Genomic DNA, 18,442 nt, shown 5'->3' with positions numbered 1-18,442 from the left:
TCCTTGTTTGTGGCAATGGCGGAGGCTCAGGTGAATGGAGCCGCAGCAACGGCGCCAGCAGCGGCGCCGCCATCGTCAGCAGCTCCGGCAGCGCCGCCAGTGGCAGCGGGCGACGACAAAGGCGACAATTGGCGATTCATCCCGCCGCAGCCCGTGAGGGAAGATCAAGTCCAGAATGCTGTCAATTTCCTCTCCCATCCCAAGGTGAAGAACTCCCCCGTTGTCTACAGGCGATCGTTTCTTGAGCGCAAAGGCCTGACCAGAGAAGAAATCGATGAGGCATTTCGGCGAGTCCCGGTATATATGTGCTTGTTTCATGCCTCTCTTGATACTGAGAGCTTCTTTCCAGGATCCACCGTCTACTACTTCCGCTGCTCCGGTTCCAGCAGCTCCAACGGGGGCCCCTGTTACTGCTGTGGCATTGCCCGCACAGACTGCTGCTGTGGCTGTGGTTCCAAGAAAGGGTGCTCGATGGACACAAGTGGTTTTGGCTATTGGGGTGCTTAGTGCGGCTGGAGCAGGAGCAGCAGTCGTGACAAAGGTTTCTTTTTTTCCCCGTGTTGGCGCTTGACACCTTCTTTGTTCTTGCAGACTTATTTGTTTCCAAGAATGAAAGCTTGGCTGCGTCGTATTGTTCTTGACGAGGAAAGCTCAGAGCAGAAGAAGTCAAGACTGGACGTGGAGGCATCCAAGGCTTCTGCCGCGTTAACTGCTGCCACTACGGAAATGGCTGCGCTTGTGAGGGAACTCGTGAGCTCCAGACACGAAGGTTGCGCTTCTTGATTGATTATTGAGAGTGTACTCAAGCCGGTTTGTTCACAGAACGTCGGTACTTTGACACTGTTGTCAAGTCCATGGAGGCGCAAACGCGGGAAATCAAGCTGCGGCTTGACACATTGATCCAACTCCAGAAGAAAGGAAATGTCACTTCCAGCGAAACCAATGTCTATAAAGGTCTGCTCGTCCTTTTTCTTGGTGTCTCTTTCTGATGCATCTTCTCGTTTTCATCTGCAGCACAAGTACCAAGAGACGCAAAGGTTTGTGTTTCTGTACATTCTTTTCATTCACAGATTTCTTTACCTTCAGGATTCTACTGGAGTGGCTTTTGAGCCTGCAAGGCCTTCCTCTGCTCCCTACAGTTTTGATCCCGACAGGTTTGCTCCATCAGCTAAATACTCTGAGGTACAGCTGAATAGTTCTAGCTCTATTTTCCTGATTTCTTACGTGAAAATTTATAGATCTTGGCCATGGTCGAGCGGGGTGAAAAGCCACCAGGCATACGGGTAAATGTTTTATTTTATTTTTCTTTTGTGGAGCGAAGCCGAACAATCTTTCTTTCTGTCAGGATGTGAATGATAAACCTCCAAATCCCACTCAGCCGGCATCGAACTCCATGTTGCAGCCTAAGACCAAGGTAAGGCGTCACATCTCCTTTTGTTTCTTGTTTACTACGATCTTCTTCTGGTGCAGCCGTGGGAGAGTCATGTACCGTCAGAAAACGGTGCAAGCGCCCAACCATGGTGGAGACAGAGGGATGGAGACGCCAAAATAACAGAGAACTCAGTGAAAATTGTGGAAATGGAGGACCAGGACACGGTTAGCAGTGATGGTGCTTTTAGTGCATCTGCACAGATTGAGACCGCAGGCAGGGCTTGGGTTCCTCCACCCGTTCCAAAGACAATTCTACCGGGAGTTGATGCTGCAATCAGACATAAGTCTCCGAGTCCAGTTTCTTATCCGAGCTACGACAATGTGCATAGCAACGGGACTAGCACTGACAATGCGGAGGGCTCGTCCAGTTCAGAGATCAGAGAGAGCACGTCTGAGGTTACAGTGGAAGAAGCAGAGTGACAGGAATTGCTTAGGCGGTGACATTAGCTAATTAGTCAGCTCTCTAGCTATAATCAAGGTCTACAACCTTACCTTATCCAGAGGAGCTAGGATCTATGGCGGACTCCTGGAGCTCTGGAGCTGTGCTTTTACCAGCCGCGCCGGACTCAAATTGGTGGGACAGGAAGGCATTCTCCGGAGCAGTGGTCGCGAAGTGTGAGAAGAACAGCTGCTACAGGATGTACTACTATGGACGAGCAAGGGACGAGTGGAACTTTGGTGTCAAGCCTTTCAACGTTTTCCTGCCAACGGGCCGCATCGGGATGGCTACAAGCGAAGATGGTTACAGGTTCGAGCGAGCCAAAGGCCCGCTGTACGAAGGAGCCGTGATGGATCCGTCAGATGATCCGTCGGCGTTCGACGCGGTGCATATCGGCGTCGGGGACGTGATCCGTCACAACGACAGGTGGTGGATGTTCTACTTTGGAGCAGGCATGGAGGAAGTGGCACTGTTTGGGAGCGTGCGGAGGGGTGTGAAGCTCCAGAGTGGGGTCGCAACGTCGGAAGATGGACTGAACTTCGAGAGGATTGAGAAGCCGGTGCTATGCGTCGGGAAAGAGGGAGAGTGGGATCAAAACGGGGCATCGTGGCCGAGAGTTCTTCCTCCCCGGACAGCAGGAGATAAGTGGCTCATGAGCTACCACACGCGAGAGAACGGAGGCCACAACAACATGGGCTTCTTCTCAGCTGGAGTTGCGACCTCGGACGATGGCCTGTTGTGGCACAAGCAGGGAAAGGTGCTGGAGTGTGGCAAGCCCGGTTCGTGGGACGAAGGTGGCGTGTCCGTGCGGCATGTCTTGAGGATCGGAGACGAGTTCGTCATGTTCTACGAGGGATCCAACTATCAGTACGAGTTTGCGATCGGGCTGGCGACGTCGGAGGATGGTTTAGTGTGGAGGAGAGACGAGCAGTGCGGAGACGAGCCCGGGGGTCCGATCTTGAGAGCTCGGCGAGGGGAGGAGGTGTGGGACAATTGGATCGTTGCTACTCCCTATGTGGTGAAGATGGAAGATGGGAGCTTGAGAATGTATTATCTGGGGGTGGGGAAGAAGGAGGGCGAGGAGCAGCAGCAGCAGGGGATTGGACTGGCGCTGAGTGATGGCGATTTTAGAACTTGGAAGAGATACTGTGTCCCTTTTGAAAAGTTTGGATTATAAAGGAAGCGAGAAGACTTAAAAGTCGAGTTTAGGGTTCCTGGTTCTTCGCTGCGAAGGCAACGATGGCGTTCAAGCAGCGATTGCACGAGGGCATGAAAAGTTTCGTGGAGCGAATAACCAGTCCTCGCACGGTCTCGGCATTCGTCGAGAAAGGCGTGCTGACTCCCGCGGAATTCGTCCAGGCCGGTGACAATCTCGTCGCCAAGTGCCCTACCTGGTCCTGGTATGATACGCTACCTAAATTCCCTTGTTTACCTATTTTCTTCCTCCTCTTTCTCGCAGGGAGAGTGGCGACCCTTCCAAACAGAAGGGACATTTACCGAAAGACAAGCAGTTTTTGATCACTAGGAATGGTAATGCCTTTGAGAAGCTTTTGGATAGAGTTTTCATTCTTTTTTTCCTTTTCAGTTCCATGCTTGCGACGAGCGGCCGCGTTTGAAGAGGAATACGCAGCTGCTGGTGGGGAAGTTTTGCTCGATGGAGAAGACGGGGAAGGGTGGCTAGCGACTCACGGAGCTCCTGGGGGTATGCTGTTTCGTTTCTAGCTCATGTTTTGATTGCCAAGTTCCAGGACCTCTTAAGGACGACGATGACACAGTTCCATCCATGGACATGGCGGACACAGAAGACAGACCTCAGATCCTGATCTCTGACGATACATACGTAAATCACGAGGATGATGTTCCGGATATGTCCGATTTTGATAGCTCCGATAACCTTGTGACGCGGGACGAGGTATTCACTTTGGAAAATTCCTTCTCTCTCTTATTTTCCGTCAAATTCAGTTCATTACGCAGACTGCAGTACATGCACCCTATCTAATAGCTCATGAGCCGGATGATAACAATATCCTGCGTACTCGGACCTACGATATAAGCATCACGTAAGCTAACGTTCTAGAGTTTCAAGTTCAGTCCTTTTAAGGTACTCACTACAGGTATGACCAGTACTTCCAAGTTCCAAGAGTATGGCTAACTGGATATGACGAGGTAATTAAGCATTTTCGTCTGTGTTACATACAGTTTGCTGACATAAATTTGAACTCACAGTCTCGAATGCTTTTGGATCCCGAGCTCGTCTTTGAAGATGTCAGTCAAGATCATGCTCGACAGACTGTAAGTTGGAGAACGATGGGATTTTTATTGGAACTGATATTGGCACACAGGTTACAATTGAGGACCATCCACACATGGCTGGGAAGCATGCATCAGTTCATCCTTGCCGCCATGCCCCGGTTATGAAAAAGATCATCGCCATTTTGTTGTCACGAGGGGTGGAACCCGAAGTTGATAAGTAAGGATCTCTTTTGTTTTCCCTGCTTGGCTTGTTGACAGTGGACATTCTTGCGCAGGTACCTTTTTCTGTTCCTCAAGTTCATGGCGTCGGTCATTCCAACAATTGAGTACGACTATACGATGGAGTTCACGGTTGGAGCGTCATGAGGTACATAAAACCGGTACATTATGGACGAGATAATGTTCTGTACAGCTTACACCTAGATAAATACCAAGACAGCGCATTCTTTAGAAGTTTCCGGTGTCACGACGGCATTTTCTTTGGTAGGAACCTAGCGGCTGCGAGTCAACACGGGGAACACGACTGCGAGCAAGGCAGTCGCATAGCTACAAGCAAGAGTCGAGTGAGTAGCAGGACAAAGTTATGGCTGTAGGGTCCCATGTAGCTTTCAAAAGGACGATTGAGGAGGATGGCGGCTTTGCTCGTTGTTACCGCTGCTTCAGCTCTTCCCCTCTGCCTCAATCGAGGTGAGCGGTACCAAAGTTTGAAATTTTCTTACCTCGTGTCAGAGGCTCCATTGCAGGATGTCGGTTCGCTCAGAAATGCTACCAGTACTCTGCTGCTCTGCGTCGGACGATTCGGCCAATATCTCCTCTGTCTGTGCTTTTTCTACTGAGCTTATCAAACAAGCGTACGAAGAAGTAATGACGACTTTGTCTGCGACTTTGTAGTCACATGAAAAATTACTGGGCATAACTACATGCCAGCCTGAATCTCGTAGCATACAACTTATCAATCAACTAAGCTTCCTCTTGGCCTTGCTAAATCTCCTTGCTTGATTGCTCACCGCCCCTGGTCTTGGCCTTTAGCTGCACGCCTTCTGCTACTAGCTCTTCAGCCACAAGCAGCTTTCTTCCTAAATTCCTGCTGAGAGAGTTTGTTATGTAATCTGGGTTGTGTTGAAATCTCTCTATTTCCAACTTTCTCTGCTTGCTTGTTGCTCAGCACCTTTACACAGCCTGCTGTCTTGATGCAAGCATCCAAGAGGGATCGCTAACCAGGAGGCTCATCCTCCTTGGCATCAAGGAGCGCCATTGTCCCAGGATCTGCTTGTGGAGGAGAACTTTCCTCTTACAGAAGAGGCTCTGGAGACACGGATCCTACAACTATTCATTTTTCATGTGACTTGCAGACAAACTGTCATTCCCTAGGTAAAACACTTTTTTGCTGCAGACCAGTTCAACAATCAGAGGACACCAACTTTTTAGTAATGGATTTGCCATTCAATCCAGGTGTCAAGATAACTTTGGTTGTTCCACTTCTTAATTTCCTTCTGCAAATGTACAAGGAAGTCCTAGATCCTAAAATATTTTTAGAATATTCTCATGGTCCTCATGAACCATAGATGGCAACCTCAAAAAGTTAATTGAGCCTCACATGAAGAGAGTGTAATTTAATATGGCCATAAAGAAAAGAATTGCAAATAACAACACTAACATCACAAGAAACAGTCAAATGGTTCATGGTTGGCACTAGAGTGGCATCTCTATTGGAACTAGAAGAGGAGTGAATGATGATGACCAACTCTTACTTCATTTATTTTGGCATGAGCATAGTTTGGCACTTTAACTGGAAATCCAAAAACTTAAATTTCCTTGATAAATCCTAATGTTATTCACTTTCACCCACACCCAAAAGAAATGAGTGTTTAACTACACTAATGTCATTGCAAATCACAACCTCTTATGATATAGAGCCAAGACAAAGATCAAAATTTTGGCAAAAAAACTTTATAAAACAAGACTTTAGCTCTCCATTTGGTTGCCTTTATGTTTTAGAAGTTTACACTTTTATAAAAGGTCTATCATGTTTTTGAATTCAGTGTAAAGATTGTAAAATAATGTAGACTTTTAAGATTGTAGAACAAAGTCCTTTATACTTCATTGAAATAAGTATAGAAGAAGGTGATTTTTAGCTTTTATACATACTAAATATGTGTGCACTATTTGAAACTAAAAGACAATTCCACTTTATTATTTGTTAGATCCTAGAATAAAATCATTCCTACCTTTCACATAATAGCACATGCTTGAAATGATATTTCTTTTTTTTCTACTAAAGTTACTCTAATTAATAACTTTAAGCAATTCCATTTGTGTACTACCATATATCATATATTGCCAATTATATGTCACATTGCTCTAGAAATAGCACCTTCATATGACATGAATGTAGAATAAGTACAAGAATTATATGAATTTATGATTTTAAAAATTTATGACAAGGTTCCATGGTGTGCAAGAAAACATACAATTCTTGTTTGTCATTTTGTATTGCCATTAATTTATACATTCCACACATATAGCTGTGATATTATAGATGGCATAGTCACATTATGGCACACCTATATTAATAGGTCAGAACTCATAAGGATTTTGCCATATCATCAAATCTGGAAAGGAGTAGAAATTTTAAATTACAACAAAATAAATGTGGAAATAAATGGATATGTTTCCATTCATAATGAACAACCATGATAAGAGTTAGGTTAGAGTTAGGGCAGCCATAAAGTACCCTACCACCAAGAGTAAGTATCCTCTTTTTATTCTTCTTCCTTCTCCTTCTTACCTACTCCCAACCACACCCACCTCCGTGCCCCATACCTAGTATGCCGGCGAATTGGCATGGACTAGGCCAGACCAAGCACAAATGCAAGGGCTAGGGCATGGGTGTAAGGGTGAGGTGCAGGCATATGGGTATAGGTGTGAGGGTGTGAGGGTGAGGGTGAGGATGTGGGTGCAAGGGTGTGGGTGTGCCAAGTGCCTTGATCACTACCACCCAAGCTTGGTACAATGGCAAACCAGCACAAGGGCATGGGCACGGGTGAATGCGTGGGTGGGAGTGCCTCGCCTGCCGCTGCCCATGTCTGGTAAGCTAGCAACGTCTCTGACATAGAGGCATTCCTCTTGAAACACTGGTATGCAATTAACTCCTGAGGCATAGTATGAGAGACTAAAGCATGTACTCAACAACTTTCCAGTAGTGATAAAGTGATCTTGCCCTTGAGAATTGGAGATCCCAGCTATGCACCAACTTACTAAAAGGATTCTAGAGGCAATAATGAAAACGTGCTAGATAACAAATATGGTGGCTATGAAAATGTCAACACTATTAGTGCCAATGGTGAAGAGAGTGAAGATACCAACGAGAAAAAATTATAAGAAATTCCTTTATGATGGGAGGAGGAAGTGGAGCAAGTTCCTCCAAAACAAGAGAACCAAACATGCAAGAAGTTTTACCATAATGAAGGTGTGCAAATCCAAATATAGAAGAATTAGTTAACTATGATGATGATTATCTAAATTATGCCTATAACCGAGGAACTTCTCGAGGTATATTTCTATTAATTTTTCCTATTCTTGGTTCTTCAAAATGGTTGTAACAACCAATTGTTGAGAGTAACCATTACATTTTACATTCTACATGTAGAGAATGTGGAATGACAATCTCTACATTCTACATATATGCTTCATTGATAGATTTAAGCATTTATCATAAATAACTCATGGGACCTAAATAGGACCAACATATAAGATATGATAGCGAGAGTGTTTGGCAGATAAAGTAAGTTATCATTTAGCATTATTGAGGGATTAAGTTCAATATTATGGGGGTTCCCAACACTAGCAAGAGCAAATAAACAATATAAATTTCTCATCACTATGTCAAGTATGTTTGACTTATTGACAATTTAGAATTTCCTTCTTTAGTGCTCTTTTAGTTTAAGTGCACATGTGCATACACGGACTTCTCTCATCTTTACAATCTTAAATATTGAATAGTACCTTTTATTTATTTTTCACTAGGGACTTGGTCCTTTGGGCATTATTTAATGCCCTTATGATACCAAACACCACTTTCTGGTATTTTAAATTCTTGAGCACTATCCTCAATTATATGAGGATAATTTTATGACTCCTTTATCATCCAAGAGTTTCCATCATTCCCATGATTCCAACTGTAGTTATTTATCACAATCATATTAGCCAGTTTGCTAAGTCAAATATTTATCTGGATCACATCCTCAACTTTTTGAGAAAAACTTTATACTATTCCTAAGATCCCAAAGTCGTTCCCTTGTTTTTTATCCACCACATTGCTAACATGCATGATCATATATGAACTAAAGTGGAGAGTCATGCCCTCTTGACATGCTACTCCTCGAGGAAGACTCACTTTTTTGGGACTTTCCGATGCCAATATCAAGTGGTGATATACTTGAACCACACCTTCGACCACATAAAAGAATCTCATTCACAACTTCCATAAGTCCTATTCAAAATTTAAGGATGCAAGCCCTAAGAATGGCATCTATGTGTGAAATACAAATCCTTAAGCCCCAAAATGGAGCCGCTAATATGAGTGCATAGATTAAAAAAATATGCATATTTGATTAGCCCAAATTTTTTAAGTTATATACAAAAGCAAATGGTCTAGATTGAAATTAATCAAATAACTATCAAAATCCTAATACAAATATAGCATTGGAGCTGTATACTTTTAAAATTTTCTTTTTATAGATGGTGAATAGTTATTTCTTATTATTTTATATTTGTACTATATTTATGAGATCTAAATTATTGAGTTAATTGTGAGAAAATTTCAGTTTTGTAAGATGTTTTAAACATATTTTATCTTTTATTTATATTTTGTAATCTAACCTTTAATAAGAATTGCTCTTAGTTTTGATGTTTCCAAGAATTTTTTGTTTGTTTAAGCAAACTTGTAGGGAAGTGGAATGGTAGGGATATACTTAGAATATGCTTGAATATTCTAGGATATTCTACCATTTAATTGTTGCTATTTATTTAAATTAATCTTGTATTATAATTTATAAACATGTTTATAATTTTTAAACTTTCTTAAACACTTTCTAGTATATTCTTTTTTATTCTACCATTTAAAGGTGCAATAAAATTAATCTTATATTTATAAATTATAAACATGGTTATAATTATAAACTTTTATTTGATCAATTAAGTAAGAATAATAATACTAAGCAAACCATACATGAGCAAATTATTTTGTTTTTTTATTTGTAAATAGTTGCCAAGATTCAACCCTGATGGCATGGTGCTACAAAAACACAAGAGGCGCTCAAGCTTGCCAATGCTCTTGCACGGATAGATTGCATCTCATCTCGCCTGGGACTCTAGGGTTTTTGGTTTTCGACAATGGCGGAGGAAAAGGAGCATCCACTGCTTGCCTTCCATGCGCGGCTTGCCCTGGTACCTCTCAAGCACGCCATGACGATGCCGTATCCCAAGGTTCCCGACCCTGTCAAGAAGTTGTTGATTATGGGGCCACTAGCACCGCTTGGCGACTTGATGCATCGCGGCGGCTATAGTGTAGGGAGGTGGGATATCGAAGCGGACATCCAGTCTTGGTATGGTCAGCTGCCCGATCGACCCCCTCTCTACCCCTTCTTCACGATCTATTACTGGAACTACCTCTCGCAAATGGTAGGTCTTTTCCGCGACAAAAACGAGGAAATCTTTGGATCTTTCGAGTCAGGCGCCATTGCGAGGCCGGAAGGATGCTTGTTCCGCCGGGGCGACGCCACTCCAGTTCTACTCTTCTTGCTCGACTTCTTCAACTTGCCCGACAAGCTGGACCTGGTGCAAGACAGGCTCGTGAATTACATGGAGATCACGGGAGCTCGCTTTGGGGTGCTCACGAATCTCAACTCGTCGTGGCTCTGCAAGAGGGCTACGGCGAATGAGCTCCTGGTCTCGTCGCCCGCCATGAACAATCCGCTCATGGCGCTCGGCTTCGCAGTGGAGGTGGCGAGGAAGGAAGGACTGCCACCGCTGACGGGCGTGAGGAGCGTGCTGCCCAAGCTCGACTTCTCCCCCGTCCTTGAGATCTTGGAGCTCGTGTGCAAGCTGAGCAACATCGATCCACGCAAGATCGTCGACAAGGCAGTCACGGACGATGGATTCAAGTTCGAAGATCTGAGGCAAGTGGATACGCTACCGCTGCATCGCGATGGCAACGCTAACCAGACGGTGTTTGCTGTTCGAGCGAAGTATGCTGGACAAGACGTGGTGGTGAAGATCAGGGACTTGACAAGCCAGTACAAGGCTGGTATCAATCTCGGTCTCGCCAAGCTTGCTACGGAGGTGGACTGCTACACGAGGCTCAAGAACGTACAGGGCTCTGCGGTTCCCAAGCTTCTGTCGTGGGGGTTCCTCAAGGGGGCGATGTTCGTCTTCGTTATGATGACCGACGGTGGTTTCAGCGAGCTCGAGCAGTGCTCCAATCCTTCGAAGTTCATCTTAAGTGACGAGGGGGAGACTCTGAAGCAGGCGATGGAGTGCTTGCGCGCGATCCACAAGCGTGGGATTGCCATCCGCGACATCAACACGTCCAAGGTTGTGAGCAAAGTCGACGAGGCTGGGAAGCTGCATGTTAAGCTGGTTGGCTTTGGCGGTGCCCTGATCACGGAGGTTTTGTCCCAAGAGTGGTATGAAGCTACTGCCAGAGACGTTGCCCTGCTCGAGAAGGCATGTGATCCACTTAGTCCAGAGAAGTTGATAGCGGAAGTTGATAGGAAGCGATTGTTGGGGAAAGCAAGACGTGATGACAAGCATAGTGGAGAAACAATGGAGGACGGCGGACATCAAGGTAAACAGATATCAGGTATGATATCTGGTATGTAGGAAGGGGCAATTTGGTCTGTATCCTTTTGCTTTCATCATTTTTGTTCTTGCCATGTGTCAAGTTCTAGCAAGAACGACCTTCCACTCTTTCTCTCGAGCAATGCGCGTGTCAATCTCTTCAATGCAGCCCCAAGCTGATTGCTGCAGCCTCTCGTAGCCCTCTCTACAGCGTTGCAGTGGACGAAGCAGAGTGACAGGAATTAGTGAAATGCTCATCGTGTGACGAGCATGATCTTGACTGACATCTTCGAAGACAAGCTCAGGATCAAAGTTTATCACGCCACAACATCTTCGTCCAAGAGAAAGTTTTAGATGGACAAATCATTCTTCTCTGCGTTCCATCAAACAATAAGCTTGCGGACATTTTTCATATGTTACAATTGAAGACCATCCACACATGGCTGAGCAGCATGCCTCAGTTCATCCTTACTGCCATGCCCATGCCCGGAGATCATCCCGATTTTGTAGTCACGAAGGGTGGATGTTTTCCCTGCTTGGATTGGCTTGTTGACGCTAGTTCTGTTCATGGTGTCGGTCATTCCAACAATTGAGTACGATTACACGATGGAAGGAGCGTCATGAGGTACATTATCTGAGAGATAATGTTCTGTAATTAGATAAATACCAAGCCAGCGCATTGTTTAGAAGTTTCAGAGATTCAACGCGGCGGTTCTTTGGTAGCACCTAGCTGCTGCGAGTCAACACGGGGAACACGACTGCGCATCTGCAAGCAAGAGTCAAGTGAGTAGCAGGACAAAGTTATGGCTGTAGGGTCCCATGCGTGAGAGTTGACTCTGGGAGGAAAGCAGATTGCTTCCGAAAGGAGGATTGAGGAGGAGGATCGGGGGAGATGGCGGCTTTGCTCTTATCCTCGTTGCTACCGCTGCTGCTGCTGCTGCTACACACTGCTTCAGCCCTTCCCCTTTGCCTCAACCAAGGTGAGTGGTACCAAGTTTGAAATTTTCTTAGGGGTTTCTCTCGTCACAGAGGCTCCATTGCGGGATGTCGGTCAGCTCAGATTTTGCTCCCAGTACTCGGGGACTGGGTGCTGCTCGGCATCGGACGATTCGGCCATTGGATCCCAGTTTGCGGCTATGAATATCTCCGATGCAACTTGCGCGAACTACATCAAGCAAGTGCTTTGCTCGGTACGGCTTCTTCTTCAAACAACTGCTTGAATTGAGCTCTCTCTTTCCATGGATAGAAATGCGACTCCTTCGCTGCTGACTTGTTTGGTGGAAGGAGATTGCGATCCGTCCCCCTGCTGTGCAACTCTAGCACCGGGCCCTCCAGCGGAGGCGGATACTGCTTCGATGTTTGGGATGCTTGCAAGAACCTCACCATCCCGGGCTCGCCATTTTCTCCCAGCCTTGTGGGAACGCTGCCACCGGGTTCGAGCCTGTCGGAGAACTCGTCTGCAAACGAGACACTTATCGAGCAGTGGCAGTCGAATACCAGCTTTTGTGAGGCTTTGGGATTGCCTCAAGAGGTGGGGCAGTTTTGCTTCGATGGGAGCACGTACAACTTTACCGTAGAGCAAAGCGACGTGCCTCCTGCAGGTGTATGCTTTGACAAGGTTGGGGAGGACAACTCCATTGGTCTTGTTCCTCATCCGGATGGGTCCAACAGGGCCTTTGTTGCGATGCAAACGGGACAGATATATCTTGTTCTTCTTCCGGACGAAGGCTCCAACACTAGCATCAAAGTCGATAAGGCGGCTCCGTTTCTCGACATCAGCAACTTCATCATATCTGACAGAGAGTTCGGCCTCATGTCCGTGGCCTTCCATCCCGAGTTTGTGAAAAACGGCCGCTTCTTTGTGTCTTACAACTGCGACAAGCAGAAGTGGGCCGGTTGTGGTGGCGCGCGCTGTACATGCAACGCTGATGTTGGTTGTGACCCTTCCCAAGTTCGCTCTTCCGACGGGACGCTTCCTTGCCAGTACTCGAGTGTCATCTCTGAATTCTCAGCCGGCAATGCAACCATATCACCTTCGCAGGTAGAAAGAGTTGTTTTTTATTCTTTCTTTTTTCTCATCTTTGTTAGTATCCAGGCTCTGAAAGCGAACCCGAACGAAGTTAGGAGGATACTGTCCATGGGCCTTCCTTACACAACTCACCACGGCGGTTTACTGCTCTTTGGACCTCAGGACAAGTACCTGTATTTCATGATGGGAGACGGAGGTGGCATAGGCGATCCTTTCAACTTTGCTCAGAACAAAAAGTCTCTACTTGGGAAGATCCTTCGCCTCGACATTGACAAAACGCCAAGTGAGTCGATTCTCTTTCTAAGCGTGAGGTGCCGCGTTTTTACCTTGAACTTTCTGAGCAGCCGATCAGGAGGTGTCTACCTTGGGACTGTGGGGAAAATACTCCATTCCGGAAACTAATCCATTCCTTCGGCAGAACGATTCACGTCCTGAGATATGGGCTTTGGGCCTTCGGAATCCCTGGCGGTGCAGTTTTGACAGCGCAAAACCCGAGTACTTCTACTGCACGGACGTTGGACAGGTCTGTACATTTCTGTCTCTGCTTTTGCTGCTGAGCTTATCAAACGAGCTTATCAAGCGTTTCTGTGCCGGTTGCAGAGCATCTACGAAGAAGTGAACCTGGTTACCAAAGGAGGGAATTACGGATGGAGGACGTTTGATGGAGTAGCGAATTACAGTGGCCCGTGGTCACCAGGCGGAAACACGAGCCTAAATCCATTGCAAGCTATATTTCCCGTTGCAACTTACCTCCACGACAGCGTTAACAAGGAGCAAGGCTCAGCCTCCATCATCGGTGGCTCCGTTTCGAGATCGTTGCAGGATCCGTGTCTCTACGGCAGGTACTAGGCCTCTTATGTAAGATGAGTTCACATTCTTTGGTATCGCAGGTACCTCTATGCTGATTTATACGGAGGAAACATCTGGGGAATCACTGAAACTCCCGAGGGCAGTGGAAACTACACGAGTGCATCACTGAACTTCAGCTGCTCCGGTTCGACTCTGGCATGTAAGTATGTGAGCGGCAGTCCACTTCCCGATATCGGGTTTGTGTTTGCGTGGGGCGAGGATAACAGCAGAAACCTGTACATGCTCACTTCGGCTGGCATCTTCAAGGTTGTCAACCCCACCAAGTGCAACTTTACTTGCACCAAGAAGCTTCCCTCGTCAGTAACAGCCCCAGCCTTAACTCCCATACCCACACCTCCTACCGTTCAAGTCGCAGCACCACCGCCATCTCGAGCGTACGCACTAGCCATGCCATCTAGTCTCTTAGTTGCCACTCTTTGTTTCTGGATGCTTTTCTACAGATGAAGCGAGTGCCTAGTTTTGTACGTGTGTCTATGTAATATATGGAACTTCTTTGCATGCAACACCAGCTACGAGTGTTACAAGGTGACTCTTTGAGTTTGTGTATCTACTACTGAGGCTGAGTCTGTGGTTTCACGTAGCAGCTGCTGATTCTCTAGATCGTTCGGGTTTGGACCTCTTTCAAATTCCCTTAGAAGGCTCCGAAACGTTGACGACATTCGGCGAAGAGGTCCTTGGGCTCCTGCATTGTCGTTGGTGAGAGCTGCGAGCGAATGCCTCCTATGAACTGCTTGTGCGTCATCGGCTCGATGCTCGTCTCTCCTCGTCTCAAGGTCGCACGAGAACCTACGAAGTGGATACTGCAAGAGTGACTGTGGAATGATGTTTAGGCCGAGCACTGTTTCCGGGAGTTGATGTGCTGCTGCTTCATCCAAGAGCTGCTCCTGGCTCTGCCCCCAAATCAGTGCGTACAAGCCGACGATGACAACGCTCCCCCCTATGATGCTGCGGTGATCACGCTGGTCAAGTTTTGCTTCTTGAAAGTGATAACATTGTGGCACACGTACCTTCCCAGCTGCAGGTCTTCCTTGAGGAACACCATGCTGAAGAGAGCTGTGAAAATCGTTTCCAGTGGCTGGTACGCGGCAACGATCACCGGTCCCTGTGTAAGGACTCCCCATGACTGAATCGAAGACACGAGAGCAGAACCAATCACTCCCTGCGCCAAAGTTGATACTTGATCAGCAGAAAGTGAAAGAAGCCTTGATCAGAAGTGTCTTACAGCATACAGGATGGCTAGAGCTTCTGAAGTGGACGTGATCTTCCAGTTATTCCACTTGGAAAAAGCTCCCAGTAATGGCGTCTGGATCACACTTGAGAGGCATGTAAACGCTGCAAACGAAACCGGGGATGGATACCTGTCCAGCACTGGCGCCTAGAGCATATGAAACAACGTTAGAGATAGTGTAGTGTAAATAAAGAGCGGCGTTTCATACCTGGAGAATGAGAAAGCCTCCAAAGGCGATGCAAGCAAGTGTCAAGAAGAACGCTCCGATCTGCCAGGATAGCATGGAGACGCTAAACCACAGCAAGTGAAGAGTTTTCCTGGCGTCGGCCTTGATATGTGACCTAGTGGTCCCTGCAGTTGAAGAGATGGAGATATTGCTCTTGATGACAACGGGTCCCCTATAGATGGAGAGAATAAGCGAGCCACACAGTCCCAGCAAAGAACCAAAAATTTTGAGCTGTCCATCTCGTCTCTTTAGATCAACTTTCTCCAGCCTAGTGTCAAAACGAAGAAAATATAGATCTATCAGTATCACACACCAGTATCACACACCTCCACAGAGCGGCTATGACGAAAGTGAAGACTGGAGTCGAGTTTCGCATGGCCGAGGCGAAGATGGCCGATGTGTACTTGAGCCCTGCCAAGTAGCAGACTTGATTAACGGTGACGCTGGAAACCAAAGGCCAATGGTGAACTCTAATTCTTATCACTGTGTCGTGGCTTCGTGACTCACCCGAGGAATCCCAGTCCAAACAAGTAGAGCAGGGTCCCAAGCTGTGGCCGCTTGTGCTCGCTGTATATCCCGGGATCGACATGGATGAGCACAAACAAAGATGAATCTTACCTCTCTGTCCAGGCTGCTACCACTCCAAGTACCAGTGATGCAACGCAGTTGCGATAAAATGTGAAAGCCAGTGGATGCGTGCCAGTAGCGAGTGCGATGCGCGACAGAATCTCAAACCCTGCAAAGGCGAGCTGGGCGAGCATCAGGTAGCCATGCAACCGTCCTTGCTGCGACAACATGGCGCTTTTCCGAGAAGTATATAAACTCTAACAGTATGTCTGATGAAGCGAGCGAGGGGATGTTGCAGCGGAAGGAAGAAGCGAGACCCGGGCGCGTTTGACAAGAACAAGGCGACAAAGAAGAAGAAAAGGGGAACGAAAGTGTCGTCCCCAAGTGCTCTAGGCAAGTCTCTAAAACGGGACAATGGAATGAATATCAAGCTTTGTCGTCCAACCTGTGGTTGATCCTCATGCACAGGTGTGAGCTCTTTATTGTTTTTTCAAAAGGCCGCACAATCAAGACAATGCCTGGTGTTGGATCAGCCACGAGGTGCAAAGCAACTGACGCAACGCTGACATCGTATCGTACAAAGTCGGAAAGAAAAACTTACAAAGGGGTCATGGTTCTCAGCGTGCTTGTTCCCAGCACGCATCCAATGACCGTTCCAATCGTGTATCCCAGTGTTCCCACCAATATTGAAGGCCGAATCTGCAATTCACAGGCTTAGAGATGTTGATTGCGTGTGTACCAACGTACCAACCAGTTCTTTCCAGCAACGAGCGTTCGCCATTGCCGCAGCGGTTGCCGGACCGCCTATATTAGCATTCGATGCAACCAATAGCTGAAAAACAATCCTAGTTAGAAGCGTCGTCCAAAGGGAACCTATAGGTACCGCGCGCATTGGGATCTTGCACTGCGATCCAAGGCCGAGTGTAAAGCCCAGGTGAGTCTGCGAATCACGTGGTCACGGGATGAGAGAGCTCGATTTCATGCCTCTTACCAAGAGCAAAAGAAGGATAAAAGTGAAGAGAGGCCAGCCAGCTGAAACGGCGTCACGTATGCTGCAGGATGCACCAACCTGCAAACGCTCTCGAAAGATTAGGCGCGCGGGAGACAAAAGCGCATGGTACGTACCACTGCGAAAAAGAGGAGCATGAGAGCGCCACCAATGACTTGAGAGCCCGCAAACACGGCTACGCTGGTGCCTCTTGCGGAACGAGAATGGGATTGGGAATGGCACGCCCTCGCTGCAACTGCTGAAAATGCAGACGCCACAAGCGCCATGATGGCCAAGCCACAACCTGGAAACATTTCAAGAATTAGATGAGTGATCCAAGCGTGCTGAAGAGACCTGCCTGCGAATGTGGAGGGAAGAAGTGCCGCGAGAGCGTTGCCAATGGTGCATGATGCAGCAGCGACAGCAAGAGATACGATGACTGTTTCGCTTGTTGGTTTTGCGTCAAGTTCAGAAGCCTCCTCTGTAATAAATAAAACAAGTCAGTCTTCGTAAACAGAGTAAGAATTTCAGCAAACCTCGAGTAATATGTGGAGGTGGTCTCCGAGTGTCAGCGGGTATCCACATGATAATGCCGAAGTAGAGAACCATTGCAAGATTATCAGCAGCGATTCCAGCGGCAAGGGTGCTCCCCGAGCTCAGCTCGAGCGCCTTATATTCGTACTCCAAATCGTCAGACGATAGAAAAAGAAAGGAAACAAAAAAACCAACTTCCTTACCTGCGCAGTGGCTGCATAGTTGATGCTGCCACCAACATAACTGGCACAAAGACACGACGCAATCTGCTACAAGAGAAATTCTTGAAAAGTCAAGCGGGAGTTGCAGGTATACTAGCCTTCCAGCCATCAGGTCCAAGATGCCTCCCAACAATCCAAAAGGCCACAAGTGTCCCAAGTATCGTTCCCGCGGCTCCGATCCAGAAGGCCTTGAGCGTAGAACCTTGCAAACGCATTTCCATGCCACTAGATAGCCTAGGGGTATTGATCGAGACACAAAAAAGTAGCAACTTCTTACCAGCATCTGTGAAGGCCCGCTGCACATCAGTTTCCAAAAGAGTGAGTGCCACCGCCATTGGCATCGCTATCTTCAGTACCTGCGTGCAATATGTTAGCAGAAAAACAGAGAGCCAGAACTTACATTCTCGTAGACTGGTGCGGCTGTGGGAATGACTTGAAGGGACGAAAGAAGCATTCCAGACGCCATTGACAGCACCGGCGAAGATAGATGCTCACCCCACTTTGTTCGTCCTTCCAATACCTGTCCATGCAACAACATCTCCTCTTGCAAAGTCAAGACTAGACTTACTTGAGCAAGCGCGGCACAGGATGCTATCAAGCAAAACAGTGGCTGGCCTTGGCAAGGAGATATCAGTGAGGCTGACAAGCGGTTGCTAACCTCCAGCACTTTGGGCCGAAAGCTCTTCTGGCTTCTCCAAGAACGCCATTGCTGCTTCTCTTGTGCGCGCGAATGCAAGGTTGTCCAGCTACTCCACAGCAGACATGGCATCTTGGCGGCTTGCATTGGCGAGGCCATAGCCGTCCCTGTGATTACGG

General features: G+C 47.0%; 6 protein-coding genes across 13 annotated transcripts; 4 read left to right on the top strand and 2 right to left on the bottom strand.

Annotated features, from left to right (window-relative positions):
• The first annotated feature begins 2 nt into the window (after window positions 1-2).
• On the top strand, window positions 3-1,927 carry LOC112347141 (peroxisomal membrane protein PEX14-like). Its single transcript, XM_024677521.1, has 9 exons — window positions 3-297; window positions 350-541; window positions 592-769; window positions 823-954; window positions 1,015-1,037; window positions 1,087-1,182; window positions 1,239-1,283; window positions 1,346-1,414; window positions 1,471-1,927. Exons 1-9 carry the CDS (start codon window positions 16-18, stop codon window positions 1,849-1,851), a joined length of 1,398 nt encoding a protein of 465 aa, XP_024533289.1. The 5' UTR covers window positions 3-15; the 3' UTR covers window positions 1,852-1,927.
• Window positions 1,928-1,946: 19 nt separating this feature from the next.
• Window positions 1,947-3,047, top strand: LOC112347097. The gene has a single exon (XM_024677422.1). The coding sequence runs from the start codon at window positions 1,947-1,949 to the stop codon at window positions 3,045-3,047; it is 1,101 nt and encodes a 366-aa protein (XP_024533190.1).
• LOC9651029 (autophagy-related protein 3) lies at window positions 3,011-4,576 on the top strand. Of its 2 annotated transcripts, none has more exons than XM_002972373.2 (9): window positions 3,011-3,270; window positions 3,330-3,400; window positions 3,456-3,572; window positions 3,619-3,782; window positions 3,845-3,930; window positions 3,985-4,036; window positions 4,097-4,162; window positions 4,213-4,340; window positions 4,399-4,576. In XM_002972373.2, exons 1-9 carry the CDS (start codon window positions 3,110-3,112, stop codon window positions 4,487-4,489), a joined length of 936 nt encoding a protein of 311 aa, XP_002972419.1. In that variant the 5' UTR covers window positions 3,011-3,109; the 3' UTR covers window positions 4,490-4,576. The 2 variants fall into 2 exon arrangements, with proteins under 2 accessions (XP_002972419.1, XP_024533298.1); XM_024677530.1 differs by having other exon boundaries at window positions 3,833-3,930.
• A 7,124-nt stretch (window positions 4,577-11,700) lies between these two features.
• LOC9650406 (HIPL1 protein) lies at window positions 11,701-14,365 on the top strand. Its single transcript, XM_002972371.2, has 7 exons — window positions 11,701-11,943; window positions 11,993-12,153; window positions 12,210-13,004; window positions 13,059-13,275; window positions 13,337-13,515; window positions 13,593-13,834; window positions 13,883-14,365. Exons 1-7 carry the CDS (start codon window positions 11,856-11,858, stop codon window positions 14,304-14,306), a joined length of 2,106 nt encoding a protein of 701 aa, XP_002972417.1. The 5' UTR covers window positions 11,701-11,855; the 3' UTR covers window positions 14,307-14,365.
• On the bottom strand, window positions 14,259-16,262 carry LOC9650405 (WAT1-related protein At3g18200). 2 transcript variants are annotated; one of them, XM_024677525.1, is made up of 8 exons: window positions 15,935-16,231; window positions 15,824-15,883; window positions 15,643-15,759; window positions 15,299-15,584; window positions 15,221-15,237; window positions 15,085-15,175; window positions 14,870-15,021; window positions 14,334-14,807 (listed from the first exon to the last, which is right to left on the bottom strand). In XM_024677525.1, the coding sequence occupies exons 1-8, from the start codon at window positions 16,111-16,113 to the stop codon at window positions 14,381-14,383; spliced, it is 1,329 nt and encodes a 442-aa protein (XP_024533293.1). In that variant the 5' UTR covers window positions 16,114-16,231; the 3' UTR covers window positions 14,334-14,380. The 2 variants fall into 2 exon arrangements, with proteins under 2 accessions (XP_024533292.1, XP_024533293.1); XM_024677524.1 differs by having other exon boundaries at window positions 14,259-14,807; window positions 15,085-15,237; window positions 15,935-16,262.
• Window positions 16,263-16,309: 47 nt separating this feature from the next.
• On the bottom strand, window positions 16,310-18,431 carry LOC112347140 (uncharacterized membrane protein YjcL-like). 6 transcript variants are annotated; one of them, XM_024677518.1, is made up of 12 exons: window positions 18,195-18,431; window positions 18,027-18,146; window positions 17,904-17,982; window positions 17,725-17,828; window positions 17,609-17,671; window positions 17,408-17,540; window positions 17,230-17,352; window positions 17,009-17,175; window positions 16,875-16,952; window positions 16,767-16,823; window positions 16,635-16,715; window positions 16,310-16,582 (listed from the first exon to the last, which is right to left on the bottom strand). In XM_024677518.1, the coding sequence occupies exons 1-12, from the start codon at window positions 18,420-18,422 to the stop codon at window positions 16,481-16,483; spliced, it is 1,335 nt and encodes a 444-aa protein (XP_024533286.1). In that variant the 5' UTR covers window positions 18,423-18,431; the 3' UTR covers window positions 16,310-16,480. The 6 variants fall into 6 exon arrangements, with proteins under 6 accessions (XP_024533286.1, XP_024533285.1, XP_024533284.1 ...); XM_024677516.1 differs by having other exon boundaries at window positions 16,316-16,582; window positions 16,631-16,715; XM_024677519.1 differs by having other exon boundaries at window positions 16,316-16,582; window positions 16,631-16,715; window positions 18,027-18,136; window positions 18,195-18,293.
• Between the last annotated feature and the right edge of the window lie 11 nt (window positions 18,432-18,442).

Source organism: Selaginella moellendorffii, unplaced genomic scaffold (genome assembly GCF_000143415.4).
Source record: "Selaginella moellendorffii unplaced genomic scaffold, v1.0 SELMOscaffold_19, whole genome shotgun sequence".
NCBI classification, from domain to species: Eukaryota; Viridiplantae; Streptophyta; class Lycopodiopsida; order Selaginellales; family Selaginellaceae; genus Selaginella; species Selaginella moellendorffii.
The sequence above is the reverse complement of the archived record's forward strand: the minus strand, read 5'-3'. Positions and strand labels throughout refer to the sequence as shown.

Coding starts and splice junctions, on each gene's coding strand:
- LOC9650405 (XM_024677524.1), bottom strand. CDS start 16,113: ATGTTGTCGCAGCAAGGACGGTTGCATGGCTACCTGATGCTCGCCCAG. Junction 15,884..15,934: donor GTAGCAGCCTGGACAGAGAG/GTAAGATTCATC, acceptor CGGGATATACAG/CGAGCACAAGCGGCCACAGC. Junction 15,585..15,642: donor GTCATAGCCGCTCTGTGGAG/GTGTGTGATACT, acceptor TTTTGACACTAG/GCTGGAGAAAGTTGATCTAA.
- LOC112347141 (XM_024677521.1), top strand. CDS start 16: ATGGCGGAGGCTCAGGTGAATGGAGCCGCAGCAACGGCGCCAGCAGCG. Junction 542..591: donor GAGCAGCAGTCGTGACAAAG/GTTTCTTTTTTT, acceptor TTGTTCTTGCAG/ACTTATTTGTTTCCAAGAAT. Junction 1,284..1,345: donor AAAAGCCACCAGGCATACGG/GTAAATGTTTTA, acceptor TCTTTCTGTCAG/GATGTGAATGATAAACCTCC.
- LOC112347097 (XM_024677422.1), top strand. CDS start 1,947: ATGGCGGACTCCTGGAGCTCTGGAGCTGTGCTTTTACCAGCCGCGCCG.
- LOC9650406 (XM_002972371.2), top strand. CDS start 11,856: ATGGCGGCTTTGCTCTTATCCTCGTTGCTACCGCTGCTGCTGCTGCTG. Junction 11,944..11,992: donor TCCCCTTTGCCTCAACCAAG/GTGAGTGGTACC, acceptor CTCTCGTCACAG/AGGCTCCATTGCGGGATGTC. Junction 13,835..13,882: donor GATCCGTGTCTCTACGGCAG/GTACTAGGCCTC, acceptor TTGGTATCGCAG/GTACCTCTATGCTGATTTAT.
- LOC9651029 (XM_024677530.1), top strand. CDS start 3,110: ATGGCGTTCAAGCAGCGATTGCACGAGGGCATGAAAAGTTTCGTGGAG. Junction 3,401..3,455: donor GTTTTTGATCACTAGGAATG/GTAATGCCTTTG, acceptor TTTCCTTTTCAG/TTCCATGCTTGCGACGAGCG. Junction 4,163..4,212: donor AAGATCATGCTCGACAGACT/GTAAGTTGGAGA, acceptor ATTGGCACACAG/GTTACAATTGAGGACCATCC.
- LOC112347140 (XM_024677514.1), bottom strand. CDS start 18,422: ATGGCCTCGCCAATGCAAGCCGCCAAGATGCCATGTCTGCTGTGGAGT. Junction 17,983..18,026: donor CCGCACCAGTCTACGAGAAT/GTAAGTTCTGGC, acceptor TATTGCACGCAG/GTACTGAAGATAGCGATGCC. Junction 17,541..17,608: donor ACTATGCAGCCACTGCGCAG/GTAAGGAAGTTG, acceptor TACGAATATAAG/GCGCTCGAGCTGAGCTCGGG.